Source organism: Notolabrus celidotus, chromosome 18 (genome assembly GCF_009762535.1).
Source record: "Notolabrus celidotus isolate fNotCel1 chromosome 18, fNotCel1.pri, whole genome shotgun sequence".
NCBI lineage: Eukaryota > Metazoa > Chordata > Actinopteri > Labriformes > Labridae > Notolabrus > Notolabrus celidotus.
Window position 1 is genome coordinate 2,796,820 of NC_048289.1, and position 18,143 is coordinate 2,814,962.

An 18,143-nucleotide genomic window follows, 5' to 3' on the forward strand; every position below is an offset into this window, starting at 1 on the left:
TCTTTGATATTGTAATTATTTGTTTATAATGTTGTATGTTACTTGAAATGGATTTAATTATTTTGTAATTTGAAGAGAGAAGGCCAGTGTACATTTAAAGATTTATTTAACAAGTGTATACACAGCACACTCAAGTATTCTTTTACATGAAGATAAATATAAAATATATACAAAGGAACTAAAGGGTCACCATACAAGTATTGTATGTAATCATGTCATAGTTTCATTCACTCTCCACTGAAACCTTTATACTGTCCATGTGGATCTGGGTAAGGGTCATGGATTTTCCAGATACAGTAACAAGGTATTACTCCTCTATGACCTGCACCAAGTGCTCCATGCTGCCAGACAACAACCTGTCTGTGCAGCATGGCGGAACTTTCTGTTGCTGTCCCCAGGATCTGGAGCTCGTCCCCGGTCGTTGCTCTCCCTCTCGCTCGTCTGGCTCTGCCTTGCACTCGACCCCGGCCTCGTCCTCTCCGACCTGAGGTGCTTGGCTCAGGATCGTTATCAGCAGTCATCATGAGAGCTCTAACAAGCACAAAAAAACAGTCAATATGTTGTAGTTCCAACACGAAAATGAAGACTGTCAACAATGGTGAACACTAATAAATATATAGGCACTGTAGCCGTCAGTAACTAAACATCATGACATGCTAAATCAAAATAAACATGGCTAGCCGGAGTTATTAGCCCGGCAGCAACAACTTGCTCTAGCTGTATTTCAGATGATAAAAAACAAACACACGTAAAGCTAACATGCAGGCTATGCTGTGCATTCTAACTAATTACATTATTTTTTAATGTGGTAATATAAGCGGTTTACTTACATGGGAGATAGACGTGTTTTTCCTTTGATGAAAATAAAGTCAATCGCTCGCCGCTCCACAGCTAGCTATCGTGACGTCATCCTCCAGCTGGAGTCTGCCACAGCGCGTTCATGTGTTTGGAGGCGTGTCCCTCCCCTCTCCCTACAGGCTGCTCTGAAGTGAGGGGGAGGGCTCTGTTCGGCTGTGTGCTTTCAAAATCAAGCTAACTGCTGCGGCTTTCTCAGGATCTCCAACTCCAGCTTTAAGATTACAAGTTTTTGCCCAAATAAGGACATGACTGACTTGACTGACAGGCGGGAAAACATAGCTGTTGGGTAGGAGGCTCAAACTCCGCCTCTTTACGTCACACTCTTTTGGTTGATTTCCGCAATTCCAAGATGGCGTCTGCCGACGATTGGCTTCAAAACAGAGCTCAGAAACAGATGGGTGACATCACGGAGACTACGTCCATTATTTACACAGTCTATGAGTGTGACATTCTGAGTAGGGGTGCTGATACCTGCAGCAGACAAAAGGGGGTGAAACATACCTTAAGGGCGTACCTCAGGTATAAATGTTTAGGTCTCCCCATGTTCGGGGTCTTTCTTCATTCTGACCACTCGTGTGTTGATCGACCTTTTCAGCCCTCTCACAGAGTTCTGGACAGGACTCTCTGTCTGTTGTTTCCCACTCCTATTAAGACTCTGTTCCAGCTCATTCACAATGACAGTAACATGAAGGACTTCATCTGTCTATGCAGATGACACATCGCTCTTCTCTTTTACATCAACACTGATCTCTTGTTGAACTCAGGCCATTGAATCAGCAGACAAATTCTCCTTCTGGTTCACTGCATGTCACTCCCCATTCTCTCTCTCTTCAGTTGTCCTATCTCATCTAGGCAACCCCCCAAACACACACACACACACACACACACACACACACACACACACACACACACACACACACACACACTAACCCCCTCCCATGTATGACTTGTCTCCTGAAGGTGTGCCTATCAGATTGACTGGTGTCGGGTCTGGTCAGTGTAAAGGGAGAGTAGAAATCTTGCATGAAAGGACCTGGGGAACAGTCTGTGATGACGGATGGGACCTGAACGATACCATGGTGGTGTGCAGACAGTTGAGCTGTGGTCCAGCACTGAGCGCCCCTCCGTCGGCCCACTTTGGTGAAGGAAGTGGACCAATCTGGCTCGATAACGTTGCCTGTTCAGGAGGAGAGAGTTCTGTAACGGACTGTGGACACAATGGATTCGGCCAAGAAAATTGTGGTCACAGTGAAGACGCCGGTGTGGTCTGTTTAGGTGAGAAAACTTTTTGATGACGTGTCGATGATCCCCCTCTGATCACAGCTGAGCTAGTTTCACACGAAGCACCTCAGTCCAGTTCAGTTGTATTTATCAAGATAAGCTTTGTGCTTGTTTTATCTTTGTCATGAACAGAACCAAAGATGGAGGATGGTTTGTAGATGTTGCTGGAAAAGTGACGCTGAATACCCTGAGCATTGATAACTTCAGGGCTTCAGACAGTGTTGCTTTAAGAAGCCGCCATCAAGGGCTTTAGTCTCTAGTGCGTTGTCAATGTGTGAGTTGGAAGTGTATGGAGGTAAGTGACTCAGTCCCAATCCAGGGGCTGCAGGCTTGGAGGGCTGCAGCCCCTGGATTGGGATGAAGTTCAGTTTGTTTGTTGCCCGTCTTAACTGTTGCATCTCCAAACCAAATCTGCTGTCGCTCATTTCCAGAAATGGCTGCTCCGTCCTTCAGCGCCGTGGTGATGGGTAGGAGCGTAGCAGTGGTGGAGAAGAAGCTGTGTTGGTCTGATGCTCTGTTCTACTGCAGAGACTACTACTGGGACCTGCTCAGCATACGCAGTGAGGAGGAGCAGAGGGAGGTGGAGGAGGTGCTAAAGAGCGTCTCCTTCCCCCTCACTGAGCGTGTTTGGTTGGGCCTGCGCAGGTAACAGGACCGTTTCACAAAGGGTGAAGGATGTTCCTCATATTAGTTGTGTTCCTTGGACTATCATTTATTCATGGTATTTGATAAAATGTCTTTATGTTGCTGTCACGATTAAAATCACATCAAATATGGATTGAAAGTGCTTGAGCTCTGCTCAGGCTTGTATGAAAACCTGGTTCCAGTAGCTCTCATGCCACTTTAAAGCTCAGATGTCAAGGCCTCATTTTTAGGGACTTGATGGGTGACACCTGGTTCTGGATGTCTGGTGATCCCATGGATTTCAACTACTTGGAGACTCAGTCCACCTGGGAAATCACCAGTCCATGCGGTGCCATGGACAGCAGCGACAGCTACCACTGGGGGGATCGTCCATGTGGAGAGCACCTTCATTTCGTCTGTTTGAAAGGTGAAGGTTCAGCCTTTGTTGTATTCAGACTGTACTTGAAGAGGGTCTGGTGGTCTCTATCTGTAGAACAAGGGGGTCAGGTGTAGTAGGAGTGTTTTTAATGAATCAGAATCCTCAGAGTTAGTTGACTTTTCACCTCTTCTTCTGTCTTCACAGACATCCAGAGAGACAACGAGAGATTGGAGTTCTACAGCAGCAGCAGACCATAAACGCAGCACCAAGAGAAAATCACTCTGCTGGACCGTACAACGACCTTTACTGATACGTCAATAATACACCTTCTTCTTTTTGACCTTTTGAAGGTCATAACTTTCTGTGATCATATAAAATGTGATAAAGTACGTCACATGCAGAGACCATATAGTTTTGCTGTGGTGTAGCATAGGTTGATGTTGCCTTCAACACAAGCTGTGTCTTCAGTTTAGGATAGTTAGAAGATTGATTGATTGATTTGTTTATCTTTTGTTGTTGGTCTTCTCAGTCTCTGTTACAGGACTGTTGGGCTAAGGACTTGATGAAGCTTGAGTTGCTCATGATGTTTTTGTAGTGCACAAGTCAATGAACTTAAAAGATTGCACCTTTAAATAAACGTATGTGATTGATAAAATGATGATGCAGAGAAGTTTTAAGGTTAAGGCCCTGTGAGGAGTTTTGAACTGGCTGAGAAACAGACTGAAAATGATACTGATGCCTCTTTAGCACATTCAATAGCAATCAAGTCCATCAGCAGCAACACTGACACCTTCTCCGTTGTCATTTTTGATGCCTGAAACCTCCCTGAGGGGGTAGGTTTCAGGCCAGATGATGGACATCTCGCTTCAGAAACAGACTTTATTCCACTGTTTTCATGGAAAATATCACATTGCCTGATAAAGTCGACTGTTAAAAGACAACAGGAGGAGGTATTTGTTGAAAACACTACTTTTGCATGTATAGGACAAGAGATAAGAGGTATCGCTTTGTCCACAAGGGGGCACCAGAATCAATACAAAACAAAAGTTCCTCACAGCAGCTTTAAAGTACTTTCTTAGTTCTGCTTCTGTAAATCCTGTGTTTCCCACAGTTGTTAGTTCTGGTTAATATGGCCATACCACTTATACATATATACTATATATATACTCTACTCTCTCCATCTTTCTTTCTTTCAATTTTTCAGACTACTTAAAAAAGTATTTCTTTGTTTCTCTCTTTCTTTCTTTCTCCGTCTGTTAGGCAGGTCCTGTGTGCACTTGGTGAGGATGGTGTTTTAGAGGTAAAGGTTTGAAATGAGGAGTTATTGTTGAGTGGTAGTGGGTTGTGTTTGTGTGTGTGTGTGTTATTTATTCACTGTAAAAAATATTGAGATAGATTATTAAGTACTCTATTTTGGACTGTGGCATGAATAAAGTCTGAAAAAAAGTCTCTCTCCGTCTTTCTTTCTTTCTCATTCTGTGTCAAAGGTACAGTAAGAAAGATAAGTCAAAGTGTTAGCTGTTAAACTTCCTGATAGGTCAGGCCAAAATGGCCATTTACAGTTGAGGCCAAAATGATTTGCCCCCCTTGTGAAATGAGATAAAACCCTTGATTTCTCCATGAAAATGACCGTTAAGAACAAGTGTTTATAGTTTATTTGTTTCCAAAACAACAAAGTCAAAATGTTCACTATGTTTGATTAGGATATTATATTGATGTAATGAATTGAAACAAGAGAAGGTAAAAATGACATGTCCAAAATTATTAGCCCCCTGACCATTAGCAGTCAATAGTGCACCCTTTCTGAGCCACACCTGTAACAACCTCTTCAAGTAGTTCTTTACAAGGTTGGCACATGACTCTTTAGATATGCACATTACTTCGACTATGTGACACAAAAGGACAAGAATTTGACGGTGAAGTATAGACTGTGCCCAGGACAGAAACAACTGTCCACCGCAACAAACTCCACGTCCAATCTGTCCAAACACCTGCAGAGGCAACATGCTAATACAAAGCTGGTGGCTAAAGACCCCCCCGATCCAGAGTGATGCACAAGATAACAGCAAGACGCCGGTTAAGCAGCCCAGCCGGTTAACTTGTCCCCGTCGACAGTGGAGTCACCGACTTTTCGCAACATACTGGGCAAAATACAGGTAACCGGGAGCGGACGGGGGATGGCCTAACACCATCACAAACGAAGAGCTCTGGCAAACCACACAACAAGAACAAATAGAAACACAAATAAGACGCAGGAAATGGGGCTGGATCGGGCACACCTTGAGAAAACCATCCTCCAACACAACCAGGCAAGCCTTAACCTGGAACCCCCAGGGGAAAAGAAAGCCGGGAAGACCCAAAAACAGCTGGAAAAGGTCTGTCGAGGCAGAACTCAAGGAGAAAGGAACATCTTGGAAGGAAGCAGAGAAGATCGCTCAATGCCGAACCAGCTGGAAGAAGTTCATAAATGACCTATGCTCCCCCAAGAGCCAAAGGGTTTAAGTCAAGGGAGCGGACGGCCACCGTCAGAAGTAATCGACTATCTGAAGTCAGGGTCAGAGTTTGAGATCCTGCACCATTTCCCAACAATTAAGACTATATCCATGAAATATAACACAGCAACATCTTCGAGTGCACCAGTTGAAAGACTGTTTAGCCTGAGCAGTCTTGTGCTGACTCTGAGGAGGAGTAGGTTGTCTGAGAAAAGGTTTGAAAGACTCCTCCTCATGAGGTATAACCACTTCTTTGAGAAGCATGTTCAGTAAGAAGCCATGATTTGGTGAGTGAGCTACTGTATACGAGTGTTGAGCCTGTTAAATCGAAGTTAATGTTATTTCTCATATGCACAGCTTTTTTTCTTAAAAGGTCTCCTTGTTCAAAATTGTGATAGATGCCAGCATCTCTAATTGCATTGCAATTTTGGTTATTAACATTTCTAGCATATATTAATATGATGTTGCGTGTTTATAAAACAGGTGGTGATTTATTGTATTTTAAAGACACCATGTTTGAAGTTGCTTGTCTCGTGTTCTTAAACAAGAAACAGACATTTAAGAGTTTCCCATTTTTAAAATCATATTGTTTTGAGACCAGCCTACAGTGCCTGTAGCCTATATTTTGACTAGTGATGGCGAGATGAAGCCTCATGAGGCATCGAACCACTTGAGCCAATTGGTTCGAGAAAGGGTTCATTACTCGAAGCTTCATGTGCACACGACACCACCTACTGGCCAAGTGTATAATCGCAGGCAGCTGGATCTTAACCACATGTGTGATGCATTGAATTTGTGTGTCTGTTATGGGGATTACTATGAATTACAAAAAATGTATGACCAAATAATTCATCTACATAAATGATCATATATGTGTATGATAAAATATATTTTGAATGTATGCTGTGTGTAAATTTACCACAAATGGTAGTATCATATGATATGGCAGGTTGTGTAATAATGTTTTTCTGTCACTTTAGGCAGAGGATAGTGAAAGTGCTTGTGGAACTAGGAGAAATCTTCCTCTTCCTAGCTGGCTCCATCTTACCTGTCCTTCTCCCCTCACTCTCCTAAATCTCCAAACTCTCTCTCTCTCTCTCTCTCTCTCCAAACTATCTCCAAACTATATAAACGCTATCCAAACTCCAGTATCCAAACTATCAAAACTCTATCCAAACTCTCAACTGACCGCAACTCTCCTTCAACAACCCACATTTTGAATGGAGCCTGAGGGGTTTATATTGCTGTCAAACCTCCCGGCAAAATCTGAACCACTTCCCGAAGCAGTCACGTGGTACAGCCGTGCAGCGAGGCTTCGGACGTCATCATTTTCGGCTCCTCCCCTCAATGAAGCAAGCCTCGATACACGCTTCGCGGAAACGCCCCCTCCATTACTCGACACACGCTTCGAAGCCTCGGCACATCTCGTAACATCACTCATTTTGACCCATTTTTTCTGTCTAATGATGTTTGAACTGACAACTCTGCTGTTGCATTTATTATATATTAAGGAGCATAAGAGGTAGACCTTGTGTTTCCTTCTTTAACTAGTATTTGTGCTGATGAAGACATATGTAAGATTTAAGTTTATATGCATCTAAGGTCATTTTATGGATTATTGCAAACGTAATGTAACTAGTAGTGTAACTAGTTACTTTTAGCAGATAGTAACTAAGTAAAGTAATATATTACTTTTCTAAAAAGTAACTAGTAATATGTAATGCATTACTTTTTCTGAGTAACAACCCCAACACTGGTCCCGACAGGGTGGGTGGGTATGGTGGAGGTAGGGAAGGGGGGTGGTTTTGAATATAATTTTCCTCTGTTGTTGTTGTTTTTGTTCTTTTAGTGTTACTCGCTACATCTGTTGACTTGTATGTATCTGTGTGTTGTTGTTTTTTTCTTAATTTAATTGAAAAGGAGGAAAATATCTGTAACATTGAATGTTTTATTATTGCCACCTCAATAAAAAAAAATTCAACATAAACCAGCTGACTGCTCAGGTGTGTTTTGACCAAGGGAGAGGTTCCGGTGGCTGGTGGTGAGGCTTTCAGCAGTGTGACTGCCCCCTGGTGGCTGGCTGCAGTATAGGTCAAAAAATCTCCACACGACACTAGTCTGTTGTTATCAAAAAAGGATTGAGCACACGGACATTGAATTGGGAAGTCGGTTATGCTAAAGGGGTCAGAGCTAACTTCCTACTACAACCAAGGGAGAAGTTCCGTTGGCTGGTGGTGAGGCTTTCAGCAGAGTGTCTGCCCCCTGGTGGCTGGCTGCAGTATAGGTCAAAAAGTCAAACTTTAAAAAATAAATACACGTCGTACGAATGTCTCTCACATCCATATGCTGTGGTGATATGTAGTTAGTATCTGAGTGTTTTGTGTTCAAGGCCTCTTTTTCCTGAAAAGTTTATTTTTCGTTAGTTATTAGAGGTTAAAAAACGGGGTTTTACTTCCTGTTTCCTTTGATTCACAGCCGCCGTGGAGTGAAACTTCAAAGGACACACAGCGTCTTGTGATGTCACGCTGTAGGGCGGAGCTTATTACAGTGGCTTCACAGGCTCTGGCTGCACAATGGCGGCGCCCAGGAGCGGGATTTTTTGGCTTCAGAACCGTACAATGGGAAGAGGCGGTCTATGGTTTTGAAAGCAAAAATTCACATGGGGGCTAATATTTTTGACCACCCCGTTTTTCAATATATTTGATATAAAGCTTGCCTAAAAATGTATTTTACTTTCCAAAATGTACCAAAGCTACCAAATAGCACCTTTGAATTATTGATTATATAAAGTTTTATCAATGATGCAAACATTGGGCAGAATTTAAGGAAAATGTTCCATTATTTCTGGGGGGCTAATCATTTTGGCCTCGACTGTATATGAGCAGGAGGAACAGACTGGAGAGTTCTGTGGACACTGATGTCAGGCTGATTTTTTATTGGATGTTGAAAACCCGACTGAGAACAGATTTTAATTTCTACAGTCTGACACAGAAGCTTGACCAGTTTAAAGACACGTGGTGTCTGAATGATGTGCTGTGTTCAGTGGAGGAGGAGAAGCTGCTCTTTGGACATTTACTGAGTTCAACTTGATTTAAATGTTTATTTTGTAATGTGATGATTTTTTGAGCGCTTACTGTTACCACTACTGTTTTTTTGGACCTGTGAGCAAACAAAAGAGCTTTAAAAATAAAAAATCTTTCTTTCTTTCTTTCAAACATGTATTCATACTGCTCTGCTCCTTCAGGTAAAGGGTGTTGTTACTGTACACATTTCTCTTCTTCTACTTCTGAAGCTCACTCTATAAAACACTCAGCTTCCTCCATATGCCTTTCAATCAGTCTGACTTTGTCTCTTAGGGGGCGTGTCCACTGCTGGAGTTCTTAGCGCCAGTAGCGCCCACGACCTCATTTTCTGAGCGTTTCCTGTTGCTGGGTTACCAAAAGTTGCTTCAGGTCACTTCTCTTCTTTTGCAAAGACTTTAACAAAGTAAATGCAGTTACCAAACCTGATGCTGTGTTGACCAGGTTGGTTTGTCAAAGTTTGTAAGTAAGTTTGATCTTCTTAAAGGGTACTTGCGGGTTCCTCTGTCCCCTAGGGCAAAGGAGATCTCAGCTTTCATTACACCCTCTGGTTTGCTTTCCTATGAGGTAATGAGTTTTGGCCTGAGGAATTAATAATAATTATGTCATGTAAACATGTTCTTAAATAATAAAAAAGACTGTATGTTGCTTTATGGAATGCATAACATATGAAATGTAATACAATTATGATTGACATATCTCCAAATACCTTATGTACCTGCTGTATCAATTTTGATACACACATTTCAACATGGTTTGACTATAAATGAAGTAATGAAATATTAATTAGTTTAACATTGCATCAATCCAGTAATTATTCCTCTTGAAGTTTCAGAAACAATTTGAAAGTTTTTTTCTTCCAAACTTTTTTGAAAATTGGTAAAAATACCTGGAGTGGGTCTCTGATCCACAGCTGACATTTTGGATGTCTCTGTGACATCCTTCTGGTGCATGAATTACTCACACCTGGTGGATTATCCATGCACTGCATGTGTCTGATTGTATACATCAGATTTTTTCAGAAACAATATATCACACTGATGATGTAGAGGTCTCAAAAAACTGATGTATCAAATATGATATGCTTGGCGTTACAGGGTTAAGGCTGGAAACAAGTCTGCTGCAGCACTGCTTTCACAGACACACTCACCTCCATGATTGAGGCCTTCAGTGAAGCAAGGCGACTTCATGATCAGCAGCACTTTGTTTTGGTCCTGGTGAACACTGTGTGAACATGCAGCTCATCATTAAAGCCAGAATTCCTCAGTTTTGGTGTTTGTTTGTGTTCATAGAAACTGAGGGCTGCTTTACATGACTTATGGAAATAAAGGGCAGAGGAAACGAAGACAGAAACTTTTTGGTTTGCATTCAAACAACCCCCAGTGATTTGCATCCCTTGTGTGTCTCCTCTGTAATATATCCCTAAGAGCTTCAATTATTTACAGTCAACCTTTGTGCTTCGTGGTGTCAGCAGCATGGTCGGGCCAGAGACGTGCAAGAATGTTTTCTGTGAGTAAATCTTTAAATGAAATGACAGAACAATCAGATGTGTCAGTCTTTAGTTAGACTGGATTCAGAAACCTGGTGTTTGTTGAGGCGAGACTTAATATCCAGCAAGTTTGCCTAAAAGCAGGCATTACCAAACTGATAATCTGCAGGTTTTTGAGTCATCTCAACAAAAGAAAATTAAATAAAACAAAAAAAGATGAGTTAAAAACTGTAAAAGTAAATCTGTGAACTTCCTGGTTAACATTCAGAATAGTATAAATGTGTCTGCTGTAGAAAGAGTCCTCTTGAACTTGTTTTCTGTGGACACTAAATCCACACAACTTCACCTTCAGTGTAGCTTAAAGAAACATTCTGTAGACTTTAATATGAAAGTCCTGTTTGGAAATGTGTGCTTGTATCTCACTCTGTTCCACATGCTTCCTTCCTTGAATTTTGGGAACAGCTGTCGAGTAAAGGGAGATAACTAAACGCTCTTTTGAGACTTTATCATCAGATTTACTGTAAAATGATGTAACATGAGAGTGAATGCAAAGTTAATATCAGCTCTAATGGAGTCTTTTTTTTCTGTTTTAAAGTTGTGTTCATCCATGTGTTGGTGGTCTCTAGCTTCACAGGTAAGACCCAGCCTATCTCAAAGAATAGAACCTGTATTTAAAGCTGATCTAAATGCTCTGTAGTCTGGTACGGAGGTCTGAGAGACTACAGGGTTAATAAACAGGGTAGGTCCACAGCTAGGGATCGTATAAAACCACTTTAAGGTTTTTATACAAAGTACCCATGAGTCTTGAGGATTTGGTTCTGAGTTATTAAGACTCAGTCCACACAAACAGATATTCCTAAAAACTGATTTTTCCTCCTCTATGTTAAGAGAAAAAAAAATCCTGTCCACACTAGCTGTGTTTTTGAGTGTTTCTCTGTCCACACGACACGGGTGAAAACCAATACTTGTGGTTTTATCTTTTTTTTATAAATTTTGAATTGTAAATAAATCAATGTTTTCATCATATTTCTTCAATAACTTCCATGTTTCATGACAGATTGTCCTCAAATCAATATTTGTAATGAATACTCACTTGGAGGAATGAGACACACAAGCATTTGTCCAATATTTATGGTTTTATCTTTTTTTTTCTATAATTATTTAATTCTAAAAAACATTAATATTTTCATCATGTTTCTTCCATAACTTCCATGTTTTATGACTGACCGTGATCAAATCAATATTTAAAATACTCACTTTTCTCTACCTGGTTTCTCTGACTCTCCTGAATCTGTTACCTGTATGGGCGGGGCTTCAGAGTTAATAAAGGCGGCCAGCTCACCCGCTGCAAATCTTTTCGGAACAAGGGCGCTGACTGCAGCATGTGAATGCCCCTGTAGTCCTGATAGTTTGTGCTGTGTGCTTGAAATGTAAATGTCCTTTATTTAAAGCTGGGGTTGGTAATCAGATTTAGATCAACTTTTTGTTATACTGGTTAAAATGATCTTTATGTCCTGATGGCAATCAATACATAATGTGTTCTTAAAAAAGAGCGAAGAAAAGCTGCTATCTACAGCCGGAGTAAACCTGGGAAAACACCAACCAATCAGCTTTTTTGGGTGCCAAAATTTTAAACCATTCAAATCCCGTCCTGCCGTTCTGCCCGCCTCCTGCGTGTACTCCTCGTCCCCGTCTCCTGCCGCTGCTTCCCCTGCCTCTACTGACTGCCCCTCTCGCTCAACCTCGGGCCTGTCCCCTCCGACCAGATGAGGTGGTTTGTTTGGGACTGTAGTCCGGATCAGAGTCTAAAAAGCTCTCACCACGGGGGCTCTGACAAGCAGAAGAATTAATGACATTTACTAAGTCCTACAGAAATGTACATGTATTGTAGCGTCCGTCCGTACGCTGTAGGGATGACGAGCCGATTCGTGAACACGTTGATCTTTAATAACCGGTCACTGTCGGCCGTGATCACGACAACCAACAAAACAACAATCAATGTTTGAATGAATGAAGAACTTCTCCTCTTGTCTCTCCTCTCTCCCGCTCACACAATCTACACCTCTCCTGATGCCTTCACTGACTGTCAACACTGTAGGAATTAAGAACATCTACACTGAACAGGTTTAACAAACAGTAGATCTGTTACAGTATTATTTATGTGTTCTAACTTTTCTCCTGATATCGTGTCACTGGTACAACTGGATAATGCTAGCATGACAGTTGTGAGTGCTAACAGCAGCCATGTTTGTTTGTGTTTTTAACTTTCACTATGAGAATGTTTTGGTGAGGACCGGTTTTGAATCAGTCACCATCATATGGTTGAGAATCAGCGACGCTTGTGCATGTGAGCGGGGGGGGAGTCGTTTTGGAGGAGCTCCGAGGGAGGAGGGGAGGGGTTAGACGGAGTCATGAGGAAATGCTACATTCAAATTCATGCTAGTTTTCCGAGACTGCCAACCCCAGCTTTAAGCCATTTAAGTGACAGTTAATAGGTACATTTTTTCACTCTACTGGTTTACTTTGGTTTTGGTTAAGTCATGTCTTCAACCCTATATTTGCATTTTGATGATGAGAATTGGCATCTTATTTGTGATTTAACTTAACTTGGTGTCAAGATTGATAACCTTTGTTACTCTTCTCCCTTTGTCAGCAAACCAGTTGAACCTGGATAATAACAGGTTGGAATGGAAATCCAGATCTGTGCTCTTTTGTCTGTACCGACACACCATTGAGTTGTAATGATTTCTGGAACTGGTGTAGCCTCCTTACTCTTAAATATGATTCAGACTGTACATGTCTTTATACAGTCCATGTTATTAACACTAAAACAACGACAAAAGTCACCTTTAAAGCCTCTGGAAATGTAAATGGAATATTTAAAATTCATATAGAATATCAAAATGTAATGTTTAATCAAGCTTCAACAAAAATCTGAGTGAAAATAAACATCCACAACTCTGAAAAAACTCTGTTCATAAACATCTTATTTTACAGGTCAGAGCATTTGTCAGGACTGTGTGGGCGTGGCCTAACTCTTTGATTGACAGGTCAAGAGAGAGTTCACAGCCTGCATGTTTGAGCCGTCTGACTCTGAATCTAAAGACATCAAAACTCCAGAACCTGAAAATTATTCATGTACAATGGTCTCTGAGTGCTGAGTCACAAAATACTTCAGAATCAGGACTTCTATCATTTATTAGTTTTTCACTCCGTAGTCTCTGGGGCATCAGGACCATGTGATGCCTGGAGCAGCGGAGGCTGAAGTGTAGTATGTTCACGCAGAGGAGCTCGGCTCAGGGTGTCAGACGGAGCTGTTTGTCTAAACTCTGAGCTGTTTGGGGAAAGTTAGTGAACTGGTCCTGAGGAAAGTTAGTGGACCGGTCCTGGGGAAAGTTAGTGAACCAGACTGGGGAAAGTTAGTGGACTGGTCCTGGGGAAAGTTAGTGAACCGGTCCTGAGGAAAGTTAGTGGACCGGTCCTGGGGAAAGTTAGTGAACCTATCCTGGGGACAGTTAGTGAACTGGTCCTAGGGAAAGTTATGGCCCTTTTCCACTACACAGTTCCAGCCCTACTCGACTCGGCTCTACTAGACTCGACTCTTCTCAGTTTGGGTACCTTTTCCACCAGCCCGAGTACCGACTCAGGGTGGGCGGGGTCGTCATAACACAGCTACGCAAAACTGTGACACAAACACAACAATCACAAACAATGGAGGACATGTAGGCAATGGTGTACAGTATTGCTGCTCAGTCTGTGGCTTTTTTGTCGCAGACCGAGTGAAAGAGGAAAGCAAAAGAGTACTGGTGTCGTTTTTTTTTTAAATGGCTGGTTTTATTCCTGTGTTGGGCATCGGGCCCATGACTCTACGGTGACGACATTCTTAGACCAATCTGTGGACCCTTGGACCCCTGCAGGCTTGGACCCTTGGACCCCTGCAGGCTTGGACCCTTTGACCCCTGCAGGCTTGGACCCTTGGACTCTGCAGGCATGGACCCTTGGACCCCTGCAGGCTCGGACCCTTTGACCCCTGCAGGCTTGGTCCCTTGGACTTTGCAGGCATGGACCCTTGGACCCCTGCAGTCTTGGACCCTTGAACCCCTGCAGGCTTGGACGCTTGGATCCCTGCAGGCTTGGACCCTTAGACTCTGCAAGCATGGACCCTTGGACCCCTGCAGTCTTTTACCCTTGAACCCCTGCAGGCTTGGACCCTTGGACTCTGCAGGCATGGACCCTTGGACCCCTGCAGGCTTGGACCCTTTGACCCCTGCAGGCTTGGTCCCTTGGACTTTGCAGGCATGGACCCTTGGACCCCTGCAGTCTTGGACCCTTGAACCCCTGCAGGCTTGGACGCTTGGATCCCTGCAGGCTTGGACCCTTAGACTCTGCAAGCATGGACCCTTGGACCCCTGCAGTCTTTTACCCTTGAACCCCTGCAGGCTTGGACCCTTGCAGGCTTGGATCCTTTGACCCCTGCAGGCTTGGACCCTTGGACTCTGCAGGCATGGACCCTTGGACCCCTGCAGTCTTGGACCCTTGAACCCCTGCAGGCTTGGGCCCTTGGACCCCTGCAGGCTTGGACCCTTTGACCCCTGCAGGCTTGGACACCTGCAGGCTTGGACCCTTGGATCCCTGCAGTCTTGGAACCTGGACCCTTACAAGCTTTGACCCTTGGAACCCTGCAGGCTTGGACCCTTGGACTCTGCAGGCATGGACCCTTGGACCCCTGCAGTCTTGGACCCTTGAACCCCTGCAGGCTTGGACCCTTGGACCCCTGCAGGCTTGGACCCTTTGACCCCTGCAGGCTTGGACCCTTGGACCCCTGCAGTCTTGGACCTTTGGACCCTTGCAAGCTTTGACCCTTGGAACCCTGCAGGCTTGGACCCTTGGACTCTGCAGGCATGGACCCTTGGACCCCTGCAGTCTTGGACCTTTGAACCCCTGCAGGCTTGGACCCTTGGACCCCTGCAGGCTTGGACCCTTGGACCCCTGCAGGCTTGGACCCTTGGACCCCTGAACTCTGCCAGTGTTCTGAGCGGACTTATCTTTCTTTGGAAAAGGAACAGTTGTGGGAGCAGAGAAATATTTGGAACTGCCAGTGCAGGGTTTTCCCCGTCTCTCTTTGCCCAACTCTCCTGGGTTTAAGTGATGTCATTGGGTAGGCTCTGATTAACGAGGGGCAGTAGACATAGAGGCAAGAGGTTCTAGGGTGGCAATTTCTCTGGTGGTCAGTCTACTGGAATCATGATGTTGCATTTTTTTTCTCTGATGGCTTGAAGTGCTAGACTCAAGCCATCACTATCACTCTTATCATCATCACCTGGTTTCAGAATGTAGTCTATGTCACTGTCGCTGTCATACATCTCTTCTGCTTCCAAATCATCAACATCTTCATCACTGCTTTCCCTGAACAGAATCTCTTCTATTTCCTTCTGGGACATGTACTTCAATGCTAGCTATCTAGATAGATAACATAGCTCTTGGCTGAAAGAAATAATGTGCACAGTTAATTAGCTAGCTAGGTAACGTAGCTTTTAGCTCAATAAAGAAATCTAATCGGCTAACAATTGCCAAGTTGAACAAACCTTAGCTAAGTGTTTCTCACTAGCTGCACGCCTCCTCACCTGCACCCGCTCCAATGACAACATCACCCCCAACCTCCAACATCTTCATTGGCTACCCGTCCCCTACCGCATAAAGTTTAAAATCCTACTCCTCACCCACAAAGCCCTCTACCACCAGGCCCCTTCCTACCTCCCTGACCTCCTCAACCATCACACTCCTTCCCGTAACCTTCATTCCTCACATGCCAACCTCCTGTCTCCACCTCAAAGAACCAAGCACTGAACCTGGGGGGACAGAGCCTTCTCCATAGCCGCCCCCACCCTCTGGAACTCACTCGCAGGATGACAGCTGTAGGTGACAAGGGAAAGTAAAAATGGCAAGCCTGAATGTTGTCACCCTTGAAATGCAGCAAGATCGCCTGATTTTATACACTAACACTATCACCAGGTGAAACCCACCTGAAACCTACTTTACCCTCTATCACTATTGCCGGGTGAAAATCCGGGTGGGAGCTCAGGTTCAGAGTCTGAACTCTCCTCTTATCCGCTCCAGTGTCAGTCTGTCTTTCTTTGCCTGTCTGTCTGTAGAATTGTATCTCTGTCTGCCTCTCTTTGTGTAGATAATTCCTGTGTCAGCCAAATTCAATGTGTTGTCTCTTCCTTCAAGCATTGGTGACACGACCAGGCTTCCATAAGCAATCGTAAAAATGATCTCCGAGGACCACCAAGGTCCACAGCCTCTTCCTGCATCCCAAATCGTCAGAGAACTTGATGTGCATCTGGTACATGGGATTGTAAGACAGACGTTTGAAGACCCAAATGGCACCATCCAGAACTGAAGACCTATCCATGTTGAACTTGCATCTTTGGCTACTGTCAATTTGGGATGCAAGATCTAGGAGCACCTTGCGTGCCGGTTTTAAACTTGTGCATTCAGACACCCTGCAAGAAGACACACACACACACACACACACAAAGAAAAAACATCTTTCATCAGGAATGAGATAACAGAATACTTTCCAAACAATAAAACCAACATCGACTAAATGAAAGACTCAACTAGTGGAGGAATAACTTCACCTTTTCTCATCATTTCAGCCAACCACTTTCTAGACTATTTCCATCCATGGAGTTTGTGGTGTTACTTTTCTTCTTCCAGTGTATTTCATATATTTGGGTTTAGCACAAGCTAAAATAAAGCAACACTGGACCTTGCAAGCCAAGAAAAAATTGCACACTGCATACATTCTGACACACAGCATGTTAGTGAAGTCTGCAGCTCTTAAAATATAGTATTTAAAACCACAGGGCCACTTGCCCTGTTTTGATGTGAATGATGTAAAGGGAAAGCACCACATTTCCAGTCCCTACAGGAAGGTGTGATATCGCAACTATCAATGCAAATTCAAACAATCAGCACGATTTCTGTGCGGCCTTGTAATTTTATGCAATCACTGCAACTTTCCTGCAAATTTGACCAATCACCCGACAAGAAAAAAGCACAATTACCAACTAATATTTCCGCCAAATTTCGTGCAAGTCAGTTTCCTGATGTTTTACATGAAAGCGGGGGTAAACTGTTTTGCAAGGCGCGCAATATTGTGGTGGAACATAAACGTAAGTCCTCTGATGATCGGCACTTTTCAACAGCAAAACATGCACGGAGAACAGGTGAAAAGACAAGTGACGATGACAACGTTGTTATTTATAGATACTCAAATACCCTTACAGTATTAAGCTGGGGTTGGTAATCAGATTTAGATACACTTTTTGTTATACTGGTTAAAATGTTCTTTATGTCCTGATGGCGATCAATACATAATGTGTTCTTACAAAAGAATGAAAAAAAAAACTGCTATCTACAGCCGGAGTAAACCTGGGAAAACACCAACCAATCACCGTTTTTTGGATTTCAGACACAATACTGAGCACACGATGTCATTCACGTGGAACATGTACAGACTGATGAGTCATACAAATATCTTGGAACTGCGTTTGATTCTAAATTGAAGTTTGATGTCAACATGGAGTCTATCGCCAAGAGAAGCCAGCAGAGGATTTACCTGTTGAGGAAGCTGAACTCTTTTAATGTCAGTAAGAGGATTTTAATCAATGTTTATTGTTCTTTTATTGAAAGTCTTTTAACCTATTTATTTTCTCTGCTGGTTCAATGGCTTACCCATTAAGGAGAAGAACAGCCTGCGGAGCATTGTAAAGGTTTGTTCCAAGATCAGGGGACTCAAACAATGAGACTTGTGTCCCCTCTGGGAGAATCAGGTGGTGAAAAAAGCTCAAAACATTATCAGCCAGCCATCACATGTTCTTTCTACTGAGTTGGTACTGATGCCTTCAGCCCGCTGTTTTTATGCACCCCTG

General features: G+C 43.3%; 1 protein-coding gene across 1 annotated transcript; it reads left to right on the forward strand.

Moving 5' to 3' along the window:
- Positions 1–2,418: 2,418 nt before the first annotated feature.
- LOC117830411 (macrophage mannose receptor 1-like) lies at positions 2,419–4,064 on the forward strand. The gene is made up of 3 exons (XM_034708519.1): positions 2,419–2,784; positions 3,015–3,190; positions 3,347–4,064. Exons 1-3 carry the CDS (start codon positions 2,573–2,575, stop codon positions 3,397–3,399), a joined length of 441 nt encoding a protein of 146 aa, XP_034564410.1. The 5' UTR covers positions 2,419–2,572; the 3' UTR covers positions 3,400–4,064.
- Positions 4,065–18,143: the final 14,079 nt, after the last annotated feature.

Excerpts from the sequence above, each read along its gene's own strand:
- LOC117830411 (XM_034708519.1), top strand. The coding sequence starts at position 2,573 with ATGGCTGCTCCGTCCTTCAGCGCCGTGGTGATGGGTAGGAGCGTAGCA. Across the intron at positions 2,785-3,014 it reads GTTTGGTTGGGCCTGCGCAG|GGACTTGATGGGTGACACCT; the intron begins GTAACAGGACCG and ends CCTCATTTTTAG. Across the intron at positions 3,191-3,346 it reads TCATTTCGTCTGTTTGAAAG|ACATCCAGAGAGACAACGAG; the intron begins GTGAAGGTTCAG and ends CTGTCTTCACAG.